This window comes from Lepidochelys kempii, chromosome 7 (assembly GCF_965140265.1).
Source record: "Lepidochelys kempii isolate rLepKem1 chromosome 7, rLepKem1.hap2, whole genome shotgun sequence".
NCBI lineage: Eukaryota > Metazoa > Chordata > Testudines > Cheloniidae > Lepidochelys > Lepidochelys kempii.
In genome coordinates this window covers 29,508,482-29,527,733 of record NC_133262.1, presented here as the reverse complement: position 1 = coordinate 29,527,733, position 19,252 = coordinate 29,508,482, and the positions used below count along the sequence as shown (strand labels likewise).

Genomic DNA, 19,252 nt, shown 5'->3' with positions numbered 1-19,252 from the left:
CTCCCAGGCTACCTTCGCAGTTATCCCCCTATTTCTGTGATGAATTAATAACGAATGCATGAATTTGAAATAATGACTTTATTGCCTCTGCAAGCGGTGATCAAAGGGGGGAGGGGAGGGCGGTTGGCTTACAGGGAAGTTGAGTGAACCAAGGGAGCGGATTTTCATCAAGGAGAAACAAACAGAACTGTCACACCATAGCCTGGCCAGTCATGAAACTGGTTTTCAAAGCTTCTCTGATGCACAGCATGCCCTGCTGTGCTCTTCTAACCGCCCTGGTGTCTGGCTGCACGTATTTGCCTCAACTTCCCACCCCGCCATAAACGTCTCCCCCTTACTCTCACAGATATTGTGGAGCACACAGCAAGCAGTAATAACATGGGAATACTGGTTTCGCTGGGGTCTAACCGAATCAATAAACTGCACCAGTGCACTTTTAAACGTCCAAATGCACATTCTACTATCATTCTGCACTTGCTCAGCCTATAGTTGAACAGCTCTTGACTATTGTCCAGGCTGCCTCTGTGTGGCTTCATGAGCCATGGCATTAAGGGGTAGGCTGGGTCCCCAAGGATAACTATTGGCACTTCAACAAGCCCAACCGTTATTTTCTGGTCTGGGAAGTAAGTCCCCTGCTGCAGCTGTTCATACAGACCAGAGTTCCTAAAGATGCAAGCGTCATGTACCTTTCCCGGCCCTCCCACGCTGATGTTAGTGAAACGTCCCTTGTGATCCATCAGTGCTTGCAGCACTATTGAAAAGTACCCCTTGCTGTTTATGTAGTGGCTGCTTTGGTGGTCCAGTCCCAAGAGAGACGGAATGCATATCCCTATTGCCCAACCACAGTTAGGGAATCCCATTGCATCAAAGCCATCCACTATGACCGGCACATTTCCCAGAGTCACTACCCTTGAGAGCAGCAGCTCAGTGATTGCGTTGGCTACTTGGATCACAGCAGCCCCCACAGTAGATTTGCCCACTCCAAATCGATTCCCGACTGACCGGCAGCTGTCTGGCGTTGCAAGCTTCCAGAGGGCAATTGCCACTCACTTGTGAACTGTGAGGGCTGCTCTCATCTTGGTATTCTTGCGCTTCAGGGCAGGGGAAAGCAAGTCACCAAGTTCCATGAAAGTGCCCTTATGCATGCGAAAGTTTCGCAGCCCCTGTGAATCATCCCAGACCTGCAAGACTATACAGTCCCACCAGTCCGTGCTTGTTTCCCGGGCCCAGAATCGGCGTTTCACGGCATGAGCCTGCCCCACTGCCATCAAGATAGCCAAATTATCTGTCCCCTCATCACTCTTGTCAGCACATTGCCATCGCCTTCTCGCCTGCTTTTGCAGGTTCTGCATATGCTGCCTGATAAGGCAGGAGGTGTTTACAATGCTCATAACTGCCGCGGTGATCTGAGCGGGCTCCATGCTTGCCATGGTATGGCATCTGCAGGAGAGCCAAGGGGCAGTGGAAGAGGTCGTTCAATGACTATGGTTTGCAGTACTGCACCGTCTGCTGAAAGCAGTATGGCGCCCGCATGGAAAAAAGGCACGAAATGATTGTCTGTTGTTGCTTTCACTGAAGGAGGGGCGACTGAAGATATGTACCCAAAACCACCCGCAACAATGTTTTTGCCCCATCAGGCATTGGGAGCTTAACCCAGAATTCCAATGGGTGGCAGAGACTGCAGGAACTGTGGGATAGCTATCCACAGTGCAACGCTCCAAAGGTCAACGCTAGCCTCGGCACTGTGGACGCACTCCATGACTTAATGCGCTTAGTGGGGGACACACAATCAACTGTATAAAATAGCTTTCTAAAAGTCGACTTCTATAAATTCGACCTAATTTCGTAGTGTAGACAGATCCTTAGAAAACTAAAGGACACAGTAGTCAGTTGTAGTTGATTCCCTATAACTTTCCAGTGTGCTGCTCATTCAATGGCAGATGAGCCCAACTATTTCTATAATTTATGAAAAAAATTAATTCAGGGTTAGACGGTTTCAGTTTTAAAAGCAAAAATGCACGCCTCATTTAGGCAAGTTGACAGCCAACAGATGGTCACTTTGAGATTTTTATTTTAATACAGATTTTTAAAATAGTTTAATCCATCTCAGGCCAAATGTTATCAGCATTATTGTGAAATCTTGCATTCCATGCCCCCTTTCTGTGCTCTATCGCCAGAGTTCTCTTCTTTGTAGGTGGAATGCACGGACCACTGCTCCGTATGGTTTTGTAGTTTTGTTCACAGTGCAGTGCGATGGAGCAGTTAGAGAATGGAAAACTAAGGGACTGGTCTGTGACCGTGTTCAATGGGTATTATTTCTGTTAAATTCTCTCCAGTCCTAGAAAAGACTGGAAAACAACTGAACTGCTGGATACATAACAGGATTGTTTTCTCCTATCCTCATTCTAGTAGTCTCTCTTTCAAAAGAAGGGCCAAGGTAATTCTATCTGCAGATAACATTTGCAGAGTGTCTTGATCCAGGAAAGACAGCAGTATTTACTGTTTGCTATGGGATCATTTTGGATCAGGTGGATGGAGGGACCCAGTTGGCCAGAAACTATTAAGGTGGCAGATTAAAAGCCTGCTCCAGCACTGAGTGACTCACTCCAGTTTAATCAGAAGGCTCCTAAGGCAGAAGCAGACCAAAATTCCAGTTTGGGAGTTTTGTACAACTCAGCATCATTTCAATCTGGGAGTGCCAGGATAGCTCAGAAACTCACTGAAACTTTGAAGATTCATATTGCTCAGAAGCTTGATTCGGCCTGGGAGTTTAGTCCAGTTCAGGTGCTTGCTACAAAGCAGAGAGCTAGATTTCGGTGAGAGCCCTCTCTTGTCTGAATGAGGGAATTTAGAAAGTTGATATTGGAATTTTGTGTGTCAAATTAACATGCTTCCCGTGGGATCTTAGATTAAACATCTTTTAAAAAATGGACTGTTTTGCTTTTCACCCTCCCTTCGCTGCATGTTTAAGTTTCTAACCTACAGCTCTTGCGCGACAACTAGCCATGAGTGCAACTTGCCAGTAATTTTTTAAAAAAATTCTTACCAAATCCATGGAAGATGGATTTGGTAAGATTTTTAAAAAATTAAAAATCCTTTAAAAATCCATGGAAGATGTGATGTTACAGACTGGAAGGGGGTAGGGAGGAAGAGAGTTTGTATATCAAAAGGGACAGAAAGAAGGCAGAACACAGAATGAAGATCCAAGACCACTAACAGGCTACAAATGTGCAGTCCAGCTAGCTCTTGCCAGCTCATTTTACTCCTCCCCACACACTCTGGTTTGTATCATATCTAGTATTATAGAGAGAAAAATGACCACATCCATAAAAGCAAAGGAATAGCAGTTGGTATATTTAATGCATATTTTTACATATCTTAAAATTTCCCAAAAGAAATATGGAAAAAACATTAATGTAATTGTGTAGAATTGCTTCGTTTGCCAGAAAGATTCATGCTCTTGTCCTCCATTAGAAGTCAAGGGCAGTATAGGCTTTTATAGCAATTGATGAGAGAAAAACAAGTCTGTTTTACTGATGGAACACTTGCTTTATCTGCAATGCAATTTCCAAGACAAAAGGAAGCATTGTTATGAAATGGAAGAAAAGCAAGTTCAAATTCATGCAAAATGGCAATTTTCCTTAATTCAGTAATGAAAAGCAAAAACAATGCAAACAAACACTTGGAATCAACATACTTTTACCAGATCTAGACATTACCAAATATTTCAACAAGGAATAAACCAGGATAGTTCTGCAGCACAATATAGTATGTCAGCTCTGACTTTCATGGTTTTCTCCTACACAGTTCTATTTTAATAGACAAAATTGATTCAGCTTAGCAGACCCGGTTCAGCTGTATTAACTCCATCGAGTGCAGAGGTCAACTCTGAACGCCGCTTTGATTGAGAGATTTAAACAAATTGGAAAAGCCTTGCTAAAAGTTGCTTCATATGTCAAAATATCATAATAAGCCCTAACGCATATGCCAGGAGAGCAAGGAATGCAGCCGTTTCAGGGACACACTATAGCAAAACTCATTTCACATTTTTTTATGGAAATAAAGATTTAGTTCTCTGCATTTCTGAAATGACAACCTGGCATTTGTTCCTTTTATTAAAGCTCTCAGTTTCATAAAGTGTAAGTAATCTGTTGCTTTTGGCTAAAGAAAAAAAATGCATTCAACTGTCCTTGCATTATGACTACATGATGAATTCTAATGTATTTGAGATGCACAAAAAACGGTGCTCAGCAGCCAGTGATAGAAACTGCCTACACTGAGGAATCACATCATGTCAAGGCCATCAGTATACTAAGAGGTAATGAAAAGGCAAAATACATAAAAAAAGCAATGATTTTGTTATCTGTATACTATGTATATTTTTAATACAACAGATTGAAGTTTACTTGTATGTTTCAGTAAAATCCATGAAGGTTAAAATTATTCAAAATAAAGTAAGAACTAGTTCTAACCAATTGGTTTCCAGAACAGTTTGAAATAACGTTGTTTTTCAGAATTCAAAGTATAGGATTAAAGACAAGTTAACAGAAATTGTGTTAACTGAACATCTATTAACTGATTTAAGGGGTTGCAAGAAGAATACAGTTTAACAAAGGGACACCCCCCATTTCCTTTTGACATCTTATTTAACCATTTTCTTAGAGTAAAATGCTCAGAGCTAGACCTGTTAAGGAATTAGTTTATCTTGCTCAAAAGAAAAGAAAACTAACTCTGGTAGCCTGTTTTAAAAAAAGTCACAAGAGGCTAAGGATCTTTTTAAGAATGTATAATTTTCCATTTAAAAACAAATTTGGACATGGATCAAACTAAGTTTACAGAAAGTAGACAAAAAGATGTTATTTGAGTCTCTCTCGAGTTCCTGAATAACTGTTTTGTATCCCTCTATAGCACGAACAGCTGAAGAGCAGATGGCATTAGAACTTCAGTTTCTCTCGCATTGGTAGTTTAACCCGTAACACATGTATCCCCATGACAATGGCTGTCGAACAAATCTTCCGTTATCCCTATGAATAACCAGGATGCAAAAGGTACATTACGGTGTACAGTTCAGCACACAATCATTTATTGTAAGTCATGTCACCATGTATACAGCATTCGTATTTTAAATCTGAACATATATACGCGCAGACTATTTTTACATGGAAAGCAGAGTTTAAGAAAAGAGGGCACAATTCCACTGACTTCAGAGCTGTGCTTATTTGGAGCAAGTCAAGTGACTGCTAGAGACCTAAATGGTCATTTAAAAAAAAACACTGTAGTCCAAGTTCTTGATGAGTCAGACCTCAAAACATAGACCAATCCCTGGGGAAGCTTGTTAGTGGCTGTTTTTCTACAAACGACACCAGGGCAGGGCAGGAAGCAACAAAGTTCCTGTGGCTTATGAATTGAAGCAACAAGCCTCCTTAGGCCCCTGGAGAATGGTACAGGCGTTTCCCCTCCCACCCCCCGAGCACTTCTGTGATGCTTCCCGGGGTACCCAGGATAGCAAAGCACCACATTACCATCTGCCCTTAGCATGAGGAAGCCTTGTCTGTGCCTACCTAGGGTCAGGTCTCCAACGCTATCGTCGGCCCCAGGCAACACAAGCACACCTTTCTAGGCCTTCCCAGGCCACGCTCTCTCTACAAGTTAGCAACAGGCACATTCCAGTCCTTGAGTTCTCTGAGCGTTTTCTCCCTGGAGGGTCCAGCCCCTGTTCCACCGAGCACTGGCAATGCTCACAGATCTGCTGCTCCCAAAGCTGCAATACATCCCAGCTTACCAGCTACACCTCAAATCACCACTCTGCTTGACACGCAGCACTTAGATATGTTTATAGCAACAACAAGAGAAAGTGTATATAACAAAGTAGAGAGATTCCAGTGACAGCAAGCACAAGTATTGGAAACAATGGTTACAAATAAAGTAAAATCGTAACACCTTCTAGAACCTAGGCTTACTTAACTAGTTACTTTCCTGTCTTACAAAGCAATGCACACCCCAAGTCCTTCCAGCCAGACTTGGCTATGATCTTCCATTCATCAGACAAGTCATGCCTCCCATGAGAAAAATCTTGTCTGTTTACACCCTCTGATATAGCAGACTAATTCTTTGATCTTAGTCATAAGCAGGACACCCCCTGCTAGTTGTTTTTTCCTGTCTGCAAAATCTACAAGAAAGGAGTAATCTCCTAATCAGCATCTAGCTCAGTACACAAATATGCATAGTGTGAGAGAGACAATGCACAACACACACAAAATCAAACGAGAGAGAAGCCTCTCCTGCCTGCTGTCTGAAAGGAGTCTGTCCAAGGTGTGTCACCCTCTGGTGACCTGCCTCACCTTGAAGACCTTAAGAACATAATTTCCAGTATAGACACGCAACTCCTTAATCTTATCCGCACATGCTTTTGCGGTGATTGTGACCACTACTGGGCTATTGGTTCTCAATAGAGACCTCACATGCCACCCTTTAGTGAATGTGATTATGCATATATCTGACTCAGGGCATCCCTGTAAAACCCCATGCACTCCCCATGCCAGTTGGCACCAAGAGATCATTGGGTCACAGCTACTTAAGGGTCATGAAGCTTGGGCTTCTTCCATGATGCAGACCAAAGGAGGTTCACAGAAAGTGGGGAACGAAGACCACATGATCCCTTCCAAGCTTCATGCTTTCGCCAATTTTCTCTCTATGCACATCCTGAGGTCTGCAGGAAGAAAGGGTCTGCAAGAGCACAACCCAGGACCATCAGCAGGCCTTCCCCCACTTCCTGTGGGTATACAGATCTGTAGGAGGATAGAATTCCCGCAAGCCCCCAAAAGGCTCATAAGCCCCTTTCCTAAGGTTCAACATCCCTGAACTCCAACAAGCCTTAAAGTCTGTTAGTCACCATTAACTTATTTTGGCTCGGAGACCTGACTAGACTGAAAGTGGTACACAAGCCTATTTTATTCAGGCTGTGGGGAGTGGATTTCTCACAACTCAAAGACTGGGCCCCACCCCCTACCTCCAAAAATCCTAATGCTTCACGAGACTGTCAGCTTCTCCTCCCAAGATTTACATGGGAGTATGGCTTTGAGAGGCCTCAGAAGAGCTTCACAAGGCTCACCTGGGGGTGCAGGGAAGGACATATCTATCTACGGTACTCATTGCCCCCCCCATTAGTGTAGTATCTGAATGCCTCACAATCTTTAATATATTTATCATAAACAACACCCCTTTAAGGTTGGAAAGTGCTATTATCCCCATTTCAGAGACTGAGGTACATGAACTAAGCAACATGCCCAAGGTCATAGAGGAAGGCTATGGTAGAGCTGAGACTTGAACCTAAGTCTCCTGAGTCTGAAGCTAGTGTCTTAACCACTGGCTCATCCTTCCAGGGGAGGCCGGACAAGTCTTTTATGGTTTGCAGGAGTGGACACTGAAGAATCTTCACTCCTTGGTAACCCCACAGTAGGCCTAGGGACAAGGTGAATACAAATTTTTAACAAATTCTGATTTTTTAAAAATAAACCTTTTAAAAATTAAATTTGAAATTGACAACCTAGATTAAGGCCCATATTTATAATAAAATATTCAAATCATTAATATTATTTCTTTGTATTTAATGTAAAGTAGAACATATCAGCTGCCAAGTTTTGAAGAAAGTCTACCCACTAAGCTGAGGGAAGTCATTGGCTAATGACCTGAAACCAGAGCTTATTGAAATACTAAACCAGCTTTTGACAGCAGTAGCCTCTTCTGCAGGTGCAGAGAGAATAGGCATTACAGTCTATTCAACTAGTTCCAGTTCAAAGACTAGTTAATTCTAAGCTAAGAAACCAAATGGGATTTGAAAAAGCAAGAAATCTTATTTTCCTCTTCCAATGTATGAATAAAATATAGGTGCGAGGGCATGAGATCTACTCGTTCTAAAACCTTGAAAGACATGGTGATCACAAATAATCAGTTCAATTAATTAACTACCATTAATACTTCCATTGCTCAATACATGTTTTAAAAGCAAAACATGTTTTGAGAAAATGTGCTGGATACATAGTTTTAAAAAAAATGCTGTTTGTGTGTTTTGAATTTGAATTTCCATCCAAATAGGGCTTGACACAAATCACAAGTAAAAAATTAATCTAGTGAATAAAAAAAAAAAAAAAGCATCATTCACCATTTTCTATCACAACAAAAAAAATAAAAATTAAGCATCTGAATAAAATGTAAGAATGCAGATATAGGGCATCCTCCTGGCTAGCAAAAAGCCGCATCACTTTACTGCAAAGCTATGTTTAGTTGTAAATCAACACATTTTAATGGTTACCAACCAATGAGAATCAACCTCTTTCAGAAAATAAAGTACAAATGCAAAACACAAATTAAATTGATTTTTTTAAACCAAGGTTTCTTGCTTGCTCCTTTAAATAGCTTTGTAATCAATCCACCTTGCCCAAGGAGCAACAGGCAAGAGGTTCATTACTCCCCATAACTCAACCTCCGAGAGCTGGGTAGCAGCAGCGAGAGGTGGACGGGATGTTCTAGCTCTAGCTCTGCAGGCCTCCAAAACCACGTTGCAGCCACGTTTCATCAAGACTTTGGCAGAGGTCCCCAGACATTAGGAGGCAGATAGGAAGGAAGCCGTACTCATGCTTGTTTAACCCTAATAATCTTACAGAGCTGTATGTACTCCAAGCAGTGATGGGTCTACAACTCTAGCTTCCCTTTTACCTCCAAACTTAGTTATTAATCGGAAAACAAGATACTAACTCCGCATTCCTTGATGGCCACTTCTAGTATTCTCCACACGCCAACTGACTGAACCACTCACATTTCAGAGCACTGAAGATCTCTCCTTCAGCACGGCTGCCAAGCATCACATCCCACCTGACAGTCAAGCATTTGGCAGTTAGGTCCATACTCCCACAGCCCAGCTCAGATGTCACCCATCCACATTTCCCTGCAGTTCTGCTTTTTTGGATGCTCGAAGCTACTGGCACCTACTGAACAGGCAGCCAGGCACCCTGCTCCCGCTGGTGCCAGCGAGGAGTAGTCTAGAGAGGTCAATGGCAGCTGGAGAGAAAGGGGATGGTGCCTGGAGAAGATGGTGACACCCTCCGTCCCTCTCCCAGTACCAGACCCAAGTTGCCTCCCACTGGTCCCTGCAAAGGCACCTACACCAGGCTTTCCCCAACCCACAATCCCAGCCACAGCTGAGTGAGCAGTCAACTGCACCCCAGGAGCTCTACTATTCCCTCCAGTAGCACCCAGGACCCTCTATTCCCACCAAAACATTCAGGAGTCCCTGCATTTACTCCCCCCCCCCCGCACCAGGCAGCAGCCTCAGCTAGTCCCAGAGCTCCCTAACCTCCAGCCGTTCCAGTAGCTACTCATCCAGTTACTCCCCAGTCTGACCCTCTCACCACCTTTAAGTAGCTAAAGTTACCAAGTTTTGTTCCCATGTCCCATCCTCGCCACTGCTCAAGGAAGAGCATATTGGCTATAAGCTTACGGTCGTATGCAGATTTGTAAATATGCAAATTAGCACATTAAATATTTGCATAAAAGTTTACATGGAGCAGAACAAGCCCTGCAGCTATGCTTTAAACTTAAAATGTTTCTCTACCAACTATGGACAAGACATGAGCAAAGGGGGCAGAGTTCATTGCAGACAAAATTGTAGCAATTTTCACCCATTTTCTTCTTAGCCGTATTTCACCAGACTAAATCTCAGATACATCCACAGTATGTTTTTACGAGACAAATATATAGCTGTATGTAGTGGTGTGGTTACAACACCAGACCAATATTAGAGAGATAAGGAGGGTGAGGCAATCTTTTATTGGACCAACTTCTGTTGGTAAGAGAAGATTTCAAGCTATACAGAGCTCTTCCTCAGGTCTGGGAAAGGTAATCCGTGTTACAGCTAAATACAAGGTTGAGCAGATAGTTTACCATAAATAGCGAGTACATATTCTAAGGGACCACGCAAAGTGAAGTGGCCCATTTACACCTTTGTGGTCATAAAACAAAAAGGGGGGGTTAGTGGATTACAGATTGTTGTAATCAGCCATAAATCCAGGGTCTCTATTAAACCCATGAATTTTAGTGTCTAGCAAAGTTATGAATGTAAGCTTCCAGCTCACTTATATCTAGCTGTTTAAAATAAAATATTTTTTCAAGTGCAAAAAGAAAGTCAAATTTAATTAAATTCTAAGTAAGTATCTGAGATTTGGCTCAGCTCTGCTTGCTATGGGTTCCAGTTTGTTTTTAAATGCTTCTCAAATCCAGCAATCTAGTTTACTGGTATTTTAGTGCCACATTTCTACCTAGCTTTCTAATGCCACTGACAGCTATACCAGCACATTAAGACTTTATGCTGTACACGTTAGAGTGTTGTTTTCCTATTAACATTGTCTAAATTTTATTTACTGTTATTTCTTTCAAAAATGAAGTTCCATTAAATTAACTAACAATCAGAATTTAATAGAAATCACCCTTTCAAGAGTTATCTTGAAGTTCAGATAAAGCTAGTCTGGTTGAAAGTTACTGTAATGTCATTGAGAAAGTCTTAATACAGAATTAGAACCCCAAGATGCAGGTTTCCCTACCTTCCACTAAGAACATTTTCTAAACTAGTCCTGCTAATTCAGACTAAGAAATCATTTTAATTGATAATTAATAGTGTATTAGCCTATTAAGAATCTACAGCCTTTTCCCTGAATCAATAAATGAAACGGTTGTCAGCCTTTATGAGCTGTACGAACACCAAGCTAATGCAACAATGAAAAACTCAAGTTTTTCTGTTTGTTATAACCTCTCTATCCAGAGCAGACAGTTGCACTTCAACCACCTTTCAGATAATGTAACAGTTTGTTTAGTTATATTTGTGGCTGCTTGTTAATTGGAGATATTATAAACACACCTTCAGTGATATACAAACAAGAATTACCTTGCAGCTATTAAAGTTGCCCATTCAGTGACCTCCTCCCTTGAATAGGGCTCCTCACAAACACAAGATTCCACCCACATGATCACCTTGCAGGATCAAGGCCTCAGTTAGCATTTGGAAGACTAACTGGAACACTGACACTTAGTTCAATACATGAATTATTAAAATGTAAGAGGAAAAACATTGCAAGAGTGACCCCATTTAGCATCATGCTGAATATTTTCTACTACACAGCATTAAATGTTTAATTTAATTAAATATAAACCCTATGTCTTCCCTTCATTAAAAAGTAAGAAACTGGTATTAATACATGATCATTCTTGTAGGTGCTTTGTTCCATTTAAGTAATTTTCAGTTTACAAATTGTAAGATGAGCTTTCAAGACAAATATCACCCTTGGAAACAAAGATTAGCACATGCACATGGATCCAGAGGTAATGCTTTGAATTAAAATCCTAAACCTAATCTCATGTTGTAACAATAGAAAATTAAAAAACAATATTAAAATCAGTTAGTCATCAACTAATCTGGCATGAGCTTCTTATGCAAAGAATATACCAAAGGAGTACAAATGTATAAATTAAAGAAAATCAACATAGTTGGTTCTCAAAATATTGCAACTTGTGCTTATAGTTCTTTAATTCAGACTAATACCCTAAAAGGAAAGTCATGGTGGCAACATGAATCACCTCAGTTGTGTTTCTAATCAAGTCAATTATTTCACTAAGGCATGTATCTGCCTTTAGAATATATCCAATGCAGTCCAGACACACTGGTGGAGAGGGTTGGGCATTTGAGTGGTCCAAAAAAACCTGGTGAAATATTTTAAAGCACTAGTTTATTAGAACAGTGACATAAAAGAATAAGACTTTATGCTCACCAATAGGCTTAGCCTTGGATAGATCCGAATGACTAATTACAAAAAGCTGTGTAATTATTTGAACTATTTCAGCTCAGAAAATGCAACAAGTATTAAATGAAGGTCTAAAACAAGAAAGAATTATTACTTTTTAGCATTTAAGTGTGAGTTACTCCAGACTGAACAGCTACAGAAAAAAGAAAAAATGAAATTACTTTCTTCTTTTAAAGTTGCTGTGTGTGTAATTTTTAAATGCACTTATGATAATTAGGCCAACTCTTCAAGCAGCTTAATGGCTGTGAATCTCTTCTCTGTGTTGAGGGTGGAGGTTTCATGATTGAACACTTTTCTCCCTCCCCCACTCCCTTCTGAATTTATTTCTGTATATCTGTCCAATCAGTTTAGACTGTAAACTCTTCGGGGCTGGTACATCCTTTTACTTTGTTTAATATGCTTTGTAAACAGCCGTGTACTTTGTATACCAGGCCAAATAAACATGCATATGTTTGTTCTAGAAAATTCCAGCCAATCAAGGTGTTCAACTTGCAATTAATTTACCTTTTCCCCCACAAGTGGCATTAGCATGTAGTAAAGTGAATGATCACAACATTTAAGTAGGCTTGCTACAGATGGCACCATGATGCAACAAAACAGTAGGTCGTTGACACCTACATTACAGCATTCTTGCTGGAATATTTGGTAGTCAATTCACATTATCTGACCAGCTTGCCAACCCTGTTAGTGGACTTTCTGATATAGGTACAGGAGGCCTTCAAAATGTAATTAAGAGGCGGTAGTCAAAATATAAAAGATTTTGGCCTTGGACAACCATTTTAAGTAGGAGGGGGGTGCTTTAATAATGTTCACTGGTGATAAGTAGCCACTTCTCTGATCCTTTCATCTTTGAAAGAAGGACAAGCAAAGGATGTCCTCTTTCCCTACGAATTTTGCAACAGTGGCTCTACAAACAAAAAGCTCTAAATAGAAACCTCAGTGATCAGAATCAAAATAGGAACTGAAGAGCACTAGTGAGGACTACTCAGTGATGTAGCTCTGTACATGGCCTCCCCCAGAATTTTTCTACAAGTCCCAAAAAGGGACTTACACTTTCAAGCTCTTCAGCATGCATCTATCTAAAAAGAACGTTTAACCTGCCTATTGGCAAATCTTAACGTTCCTTGCTCATGAACTGAGATTATAGTTAGAAGGCACAGCATTTTGAAATATGGCTATTCTGAATTCTCAGTATACAGCTGCAATGTGCCACCAGTTAACTAGAGGAGGGCAAAAACAAGAACCTGAACCCTTTCAAACTTCAGCAAGTACACAAATACCATTGCCAATAGTTAAAAGTTCCAGGCTAGATTCAACATAGTAAAGAAGTCTATTTTCTAGTTAAGATTTGGCTAAAGTCTTAATATCTTGCTCAGGCAAACTTAAACCCTAGTTTCAATTCAACTTTTAACCTGAGGCTATCCATGATTCCAATTCTACATCTTTAGCCCATCTCTTCAATCAGTTACACTACAAAAATATATAATTTTTTGGACTTCAAGTTTAGTTAAAATTAACTTCTTGAAAAAAAACTTCCAGTGGTTTAATATACAGAGATCTCAAAAATGGTTCACAACGCTTTCATCTAGATATAAAAAAAAAAAAACTATGATTGGACTGAAAAAAAAGCTGAGCAAGGACAAAAGAGTGATGGCTGCTTGGAAATTCAATCTATGAGAAGATAAATTGAAATATTAGGGGTACATGCTTCTGGGTCGCAGACTTAGAAAAATCAAGTTAGACATGAAGAGTGTCATTTACTGCATCACTTTGCCAAAGCAGAACTTTTCTCTTTCCTACTTTATCTTCATTGAAAGCTAATCAAGTTACATATAGCAGAGGTGTTCCATTGGCTCTCACTCTCTAAGCTTCAAGTATATCTGTGAGATGATCTTACTTTTAAAAACCTCCCACTATTTATAATTTTGACTGTGTGTACTGTAACCAAGATTTAAGAAGCACAACTGATCAGCATGGAAATGTAGGGATCTCACTGGAAAAAAAGACAAGAACATGTGTACACTTCCCCGAAAAGAAATCTACAGATGCAACGTTCAAATTCAGCAATGTAAAAACTGTTTCCTGTGGGATGAAAGTATCAAGATAGACATTTTATGTTTTCAACTGTCAGGTAATGATGGTTTTGTATGAGTACTTTGCCGCTTGCAACTGACCACATTTCTATAGAAAAGTAAAAACAGACTCAAGTATAATTGACCAGGTACATGTAGAAATGTTTGAAATGTTGTAAATAAGCAGGATTACTTAGAAATGTCTGCCTTAGACATAAAGTGCATGCAACTCAGGATTATAAAAGTAATACATAACTCCATCAGTGTATAATGCTGGCTATTTGCTTCTCTTGCAAATAAAGGCTGAAAACATATGCCTGACATAAATCAAAACCTTGCAGTCACCACTCAGTTACACTTCATTAATCCAAAACAAGTTTCAACAGTAACTTGAAAATCTGACATACCATCTCCTGGAAGCTGACCCTTCTCCAACATTACCTTCAAATCTATACAATTAATTGACACTGATTTGTTAGAAGTGGAAGCCAGAAATACCCTGATGAATTCTTATCACTTTTCCCGTATTTGTCTAGTCCAAAAATTAGACCTCTCAATTTAGAGCTATTATACAGAAAGAAGTCTGTAGAAAATAGTGAAACAATGGTTAGTGGCTCCATCAGATTTGAAACAAGCGGTACCTATGGTTTATAATGGAATGTAAAGTAATGATTACAGATCCTTCTTCCATAAAAGACATTTTGATCTATATGGGTAATCAGAGGTTTTTAACCCTCTTAAACACCTTCTCCACAAAAGGAGCACATTCAAGATCTCCTACCCAAATGAAATGAGGGGTAAAAACAGACTAGTGAAATTTTACAGTGTAGCTTACTATACCCATTTGTAAAGATTCATGGAGGATTTAGATTACCAGAAGATTACAATTTGCAAAGTATCTATTTTCTGACATAATGATCTTTCTAAGCAGCTATGGATAGTCAATTATAGATTTAAACATTACTCTAGTAAAGCAGAGTTAAAACGAAGCTGACAGCAAAATGAATTCCAAATTGCTGACTGTTCTGTTGTGACAGAATTTGCCCAACACAGGCCACAATAAGATTGTCAGATGATATTGACCTTTCATTATATCCAAACATTCACTTGAAGAGAACAACTGGATAAACATTTTTAAATGAACCTTTAGTTATTAAAATAAAAACTTACACACGCTAATATTTTGCGCCCTCCAACCAAACCCAGACCGGAATGACAAAGCCAGCTTGCGATGATGCCTCTCTCTTTTCCTCCCAGCAGCATGACAAATTCTCCAATTGTCAATTATGCAGCTTCTCCCCTGATTCTCATACAGTCTCCCCTGTGCTACTGGGACCTTTTCTATCTTGCCTTTTTTTGTACTTCTCTTGCTGCAATACACCATAATGCTGGCTCTGCAGTGCTTTTAAAAGCCCAACAAGGAAAGCAAGTTGTTTTTATTTCACTGGCTCTTAACAGAATAGGAGAAATTCAAATGAAAAATCAAAACATATTCCCTACACTTTTAATTAAACAATATGGGGTTGCAATGGATTACAAAATACCATACAATAAAATCAACCAAAGTGACAAGGCTATATGTCCACTCAGCTGCCTATCACAGGAGGCAAAGTAGAGTTTACATTGATTTTCAGAATCGGGGCTTCCATTCTATCCTTTACTAAATTGTACTTAGACACTATTACAGCAAGAGGATCGATCCTGTATTCAGTGGGAGTTTTGGGTGCACAAGGAATGCAGGATTAGTGCCATCATGGCTCAATTTGAGGTACAGATGTCAGAGCCCCAGCAAAATCTATACAACACAACCTAGTTTAAGAGGTAGTCTAGAAAGAAGATCTTACTAAAAGAAAAAAACTAAGGATTCAAAAAGTCACAACAGCTTAAGTCTCATATTAATGTATGTTACTAACCTAGGTGGAGACAGGAAACAGATAGCAAAAACTTCACCAAAAAACCCTGGGGTACATCATGTTGCAATTTGTATAACCCACATGGCCTGTGGTACATTTAAGTTTGTATGAAAAATATAAAGAATTACAGGAATAGTTAAAAGAATGTAGTGTCCATGCCCAGAAACTGAAGAGTCTCAGGCCTTTAATTAGAGTTGTATTAATGTACTATTTCACCCTACAGGACTCAAAGGCTTAAAAAAAATTGAGAGATGGGGGGGCGGGGAGACTTCAGTTGTATTTGCTCAAAAAGACATCTGAAGCCACACATTTTTGACTTTGCTGAAAGACTAACTCAGATATGGCCAAAAATATATAAGCCATGTTTGATTAGAAAGTGCTTCCCAAGTTTCAATTCAGAATGAGCTTGTGACAGCTTAATAACCCTTTCAAAATAGGAGGTTTCAGTGGGAAGAGACCCTAGACCCACAACCGCCATGTTTAGATTTGTAAAGGAAGTAAATCTATTTTCTGCAATTGTCTTTTAAGATCTTTAACGTATTTTTTAAGTTACAGACAGCTAGACTCCTGCTAAATCAAGTTACAGATGTCTCAAGTGTCAGTTTGAGTGACATATGACTACCCCCAGAAGCCTCTTCTGACAATCTCTAGGCAGCCAAGGGAAAAATTCCTGACCTTCTCATCAGTCTCATCCTTAGCCCATTACATTGCCAGAAATGTCAGTGATCACGCCCAGTGCTGAGGGGGTTAAGGCAGGCAGGAGCCTACATAAGGTGGCAGCTTCTGAGCCAATGAAAACCACATGCTATAGTTAGACGCAGGAGGATCAGCAATGGGGACTCTAAAGGCTGCGTTTGCAGGTCTGTAGATGGCACAGGCGGTGTCCTTAGCTGCCAGGCCAGCCCAGCTTACCTGAAGTTCACACCAAGCGACCTCCACCCAGGTCTCCGTGTCCAGCCCCTTGTAGACCGTTTTGAAGGACCCCCTGCCGAGCTCGATGTCAAACTTCAGGAACCGGCCGTCGGGAGAGGTGGAGACGGCTTTCATGTCGGCCTCCTCCTCCTCGGGCTCCTCCTTCCTGGACTTGGTCTGATCTTTGTCCGACGGCTCCTTCCTCTCCGCATCCCTGCCCGGCTCCTTCTGCTGCTCGGCCGCGGCCGGCCCCCCAGGGGCGGCCCCCTTGGGCTCCACCGCGGGCTCCGCCGCAGCGGGCTCGAGCTCGGCCTCCCCGTGCCGCTCCTTGGCCCTCTCCGCAATCATCCTCCTGGTTTTGGAGAGCAGGACGATCCGGCGCGGCTCGGCCGCGGAGAGCTCGAGAGGCGGCTCCTCCTGGTCCGAGTCCACCACGCTCCTCCGCAGGAACCGCAGGTGGCCGGCTCGGGGCTCCCTCCCGGCGGGCGGGCGGGCCGGGGGGACACGGGCCGGGCCCCGCTCCGGCACCGCAGCGGTCTCCATGCCCGCCCGGCTCCGGCTGCCGAGCCCACCGACGGCCGCGCTCCCGTCAGCTGGCGGGGGCCGGGCAGCAGCAGCTGGAGACGCGCCGCCTCCCCCCCGCGGAGGTGCGGAGCTGGCAGCGCACCCAGTTTCCATTAGCGCTGAGGTTCCGGCTCCTGCCGCCGCCGTCCCCGGAGCGGGGAAGTCACCATGGTCCGTCCGCCTGCGGGGCCCCGGCCCGGGCACCTGCGGGGAAGAGCGCAGCGCACTGACGCCCCCGCGGCCACCGGCCCCGCACCCGCGCTCCCCAGAGCCCTGCTGAGCCCGGCCCTGGGGGAACCTGCTCCCCGCACGCGCGCAGCCCCCTCCTCCCGCTACCCCCGACCACCCTCACCCCACAGCACCGCCCTCCCAGCCGGCTGGCCCCTCTCCCCAGGCACGCTGCCCCTCCCCCCCACCCGCGCTAGGTTTCCACGCACACTGCACCCCCCCCCCACACACACGGAGCCCCCCTCGCGCCCCCCCCCAGCCGGTGCTCCCTCCCCCCCCCAGCCGGTGCTCCCTCCCCCCTCCGCGGACTTGCCCCCTTTCCCTCCCCCGCCGTGGCACACTCATCAGAGGTGCTGCAGGCAGAGCGTTTCTCGCCGCAAAGCCATATGGGGACTCCCCCGAGCGGGAGGGTGGCTGGCTGGCTGGAGCCGAGGCCAATACCGCCAGCCCTACCCACAGAGGCCGCGATTGCCGCAGCAGTCGGGGCGAGGGGGTTCGTGCCGTTAATCCTTCGCCTTGGCGGGGTGGGGGAGCATGCATGCCACAAGCACGGCATCGGCAGGCGGGGGCGGTGGCTGCTGCCTGCAAGCTGTGTCCGCCCGCTCCCGGCGTGCCGACTGCGCCAGCCCGGTGCAGGTGCCCCAGCTGCACACTGGAGCTGCTGCTTCATTTGCGGTCGGGCCCAACCCAATCCCCCGACGCTGCACCGCCGGCTGCTCACCTTCCAAGGGGGGCCCACCCCTCCTCGCAGCCATGCAAAGGGAGCGGGCGCGCCCGGCCGCACGGCTCCTGCTCCACCAGCCTAGCACCGCCGCCCCCTCTTCGCAGGAGCCTTCGCCTCCCTGCAGCCGCTGCCTCGAGCCTCCGCCTGCCCAGCGCAGCCTGGGGCCAGCTCCCGGCTAACAATCACTGCGGGGGGTTACGGAGCAGCCCACGCCCCCTCCCCGCCTGAGCAGCGGCAAGCACCGTCCCCGGCAGGCGGCCGCCCCTAGCCCCGCCGCCCGGCGCTTTTGTCAATGGACCTCGCTCTCCACTGAGCGGCCCGAGCCCCGGGCGCCTCCGCCAGCCAATGAGGAGGGCCGGGGGCGTGGGTCGCCGGCTAGACCCGCCTCGGGGAACAATGGGCGGGTGGGCGCGTGTCTGCCCACCCCCAGCCGGCCTCGCCCCGGGCTCCTGGGGCGGCCGCGAGCGGCACGTGTCCAGCGCTTCCCCGCCCTCAGCCTGTGAAGAAGCTGCGGCCCTATCCGGCGCCCTTCGCCCAAGCGTGGGGAGAGCGGACGTCGGGCGTTCACGGGTAGGGAGGATCAGAGCGGGGGTGTGGCGGCGGGGGACGTAGAGGAGCGGCGGCGGCGGGGGGGATTAAAGGAATAGATCGGAGGTAAGGGATGGACGATTATCTTAGGGGGTCCCGGAGCAGGTTGGGGTGCCCAAGGGGGCGGGAGAGCAGATGGAAGAGGACGGAGGAGCAGGCTCGAAGGAGCAGGTGGAGAAGCCGATCAAAGCATATTCAAGGAAGCATCCTACTCCTAGAGGTAGTTGGGACCTGCTGCAGCGTGTGCTCAGCATGATGCTCCCAACCACCGACTCACCGCCTCTAGGGACAGTGAATTTTCTCTCTCTTGGCTGAGCAGGTTAGATGTTAAGTCTCAAACCACTTGCAGCTTCCCCCGCTCTTAAAAAACCCAACCAACCACCAAAGAATCGGCTCGTGAAC

At 44.2% G+C, this 19,252-nt stretch overlaps 1 protein-coding gene across 22 annotated transcripts in view; it reads right to left on the bottom strand.

Annotated features, from left to right (window-relative positions):
- WNK2 (WNK lysine deficient protein kinase 2) overlaps positions 1–18,740 on the bottom strand; it is a 171,632-nt gene extending 152,892 nt beyond the window's left edge. For 5 of the 22 annotated variants that reach the window (XM_073351585.1, XM_073351588.1, XM_073351591.1 and 2 more), the window contains exons 1-2: positions 18,260–18,735; positions 16,747–17,514 (exon numbers count right to left, since the gene is read on the bottom strand). In XM_073351585.1, coding sequence (XP_073207686.1) covers positions 16,747–17,424 — 678 coding nt within the window. In that variant the 5' untranslated portion in view covers positions 17,425–17,514; positions 18,260–18,735. Of the gene's footprint in view, positions 1–16,746; positions 17,614–18,259 lie in introns of those variants that run through there. The other 17 variants (XR_012159824.1, XM_073351597.1, XM_073351586.1 and 14 more) reach the window with 8 other exon arrangements.
- Positions 18,741–19,252: the final 512 nt, after the last annotated feature.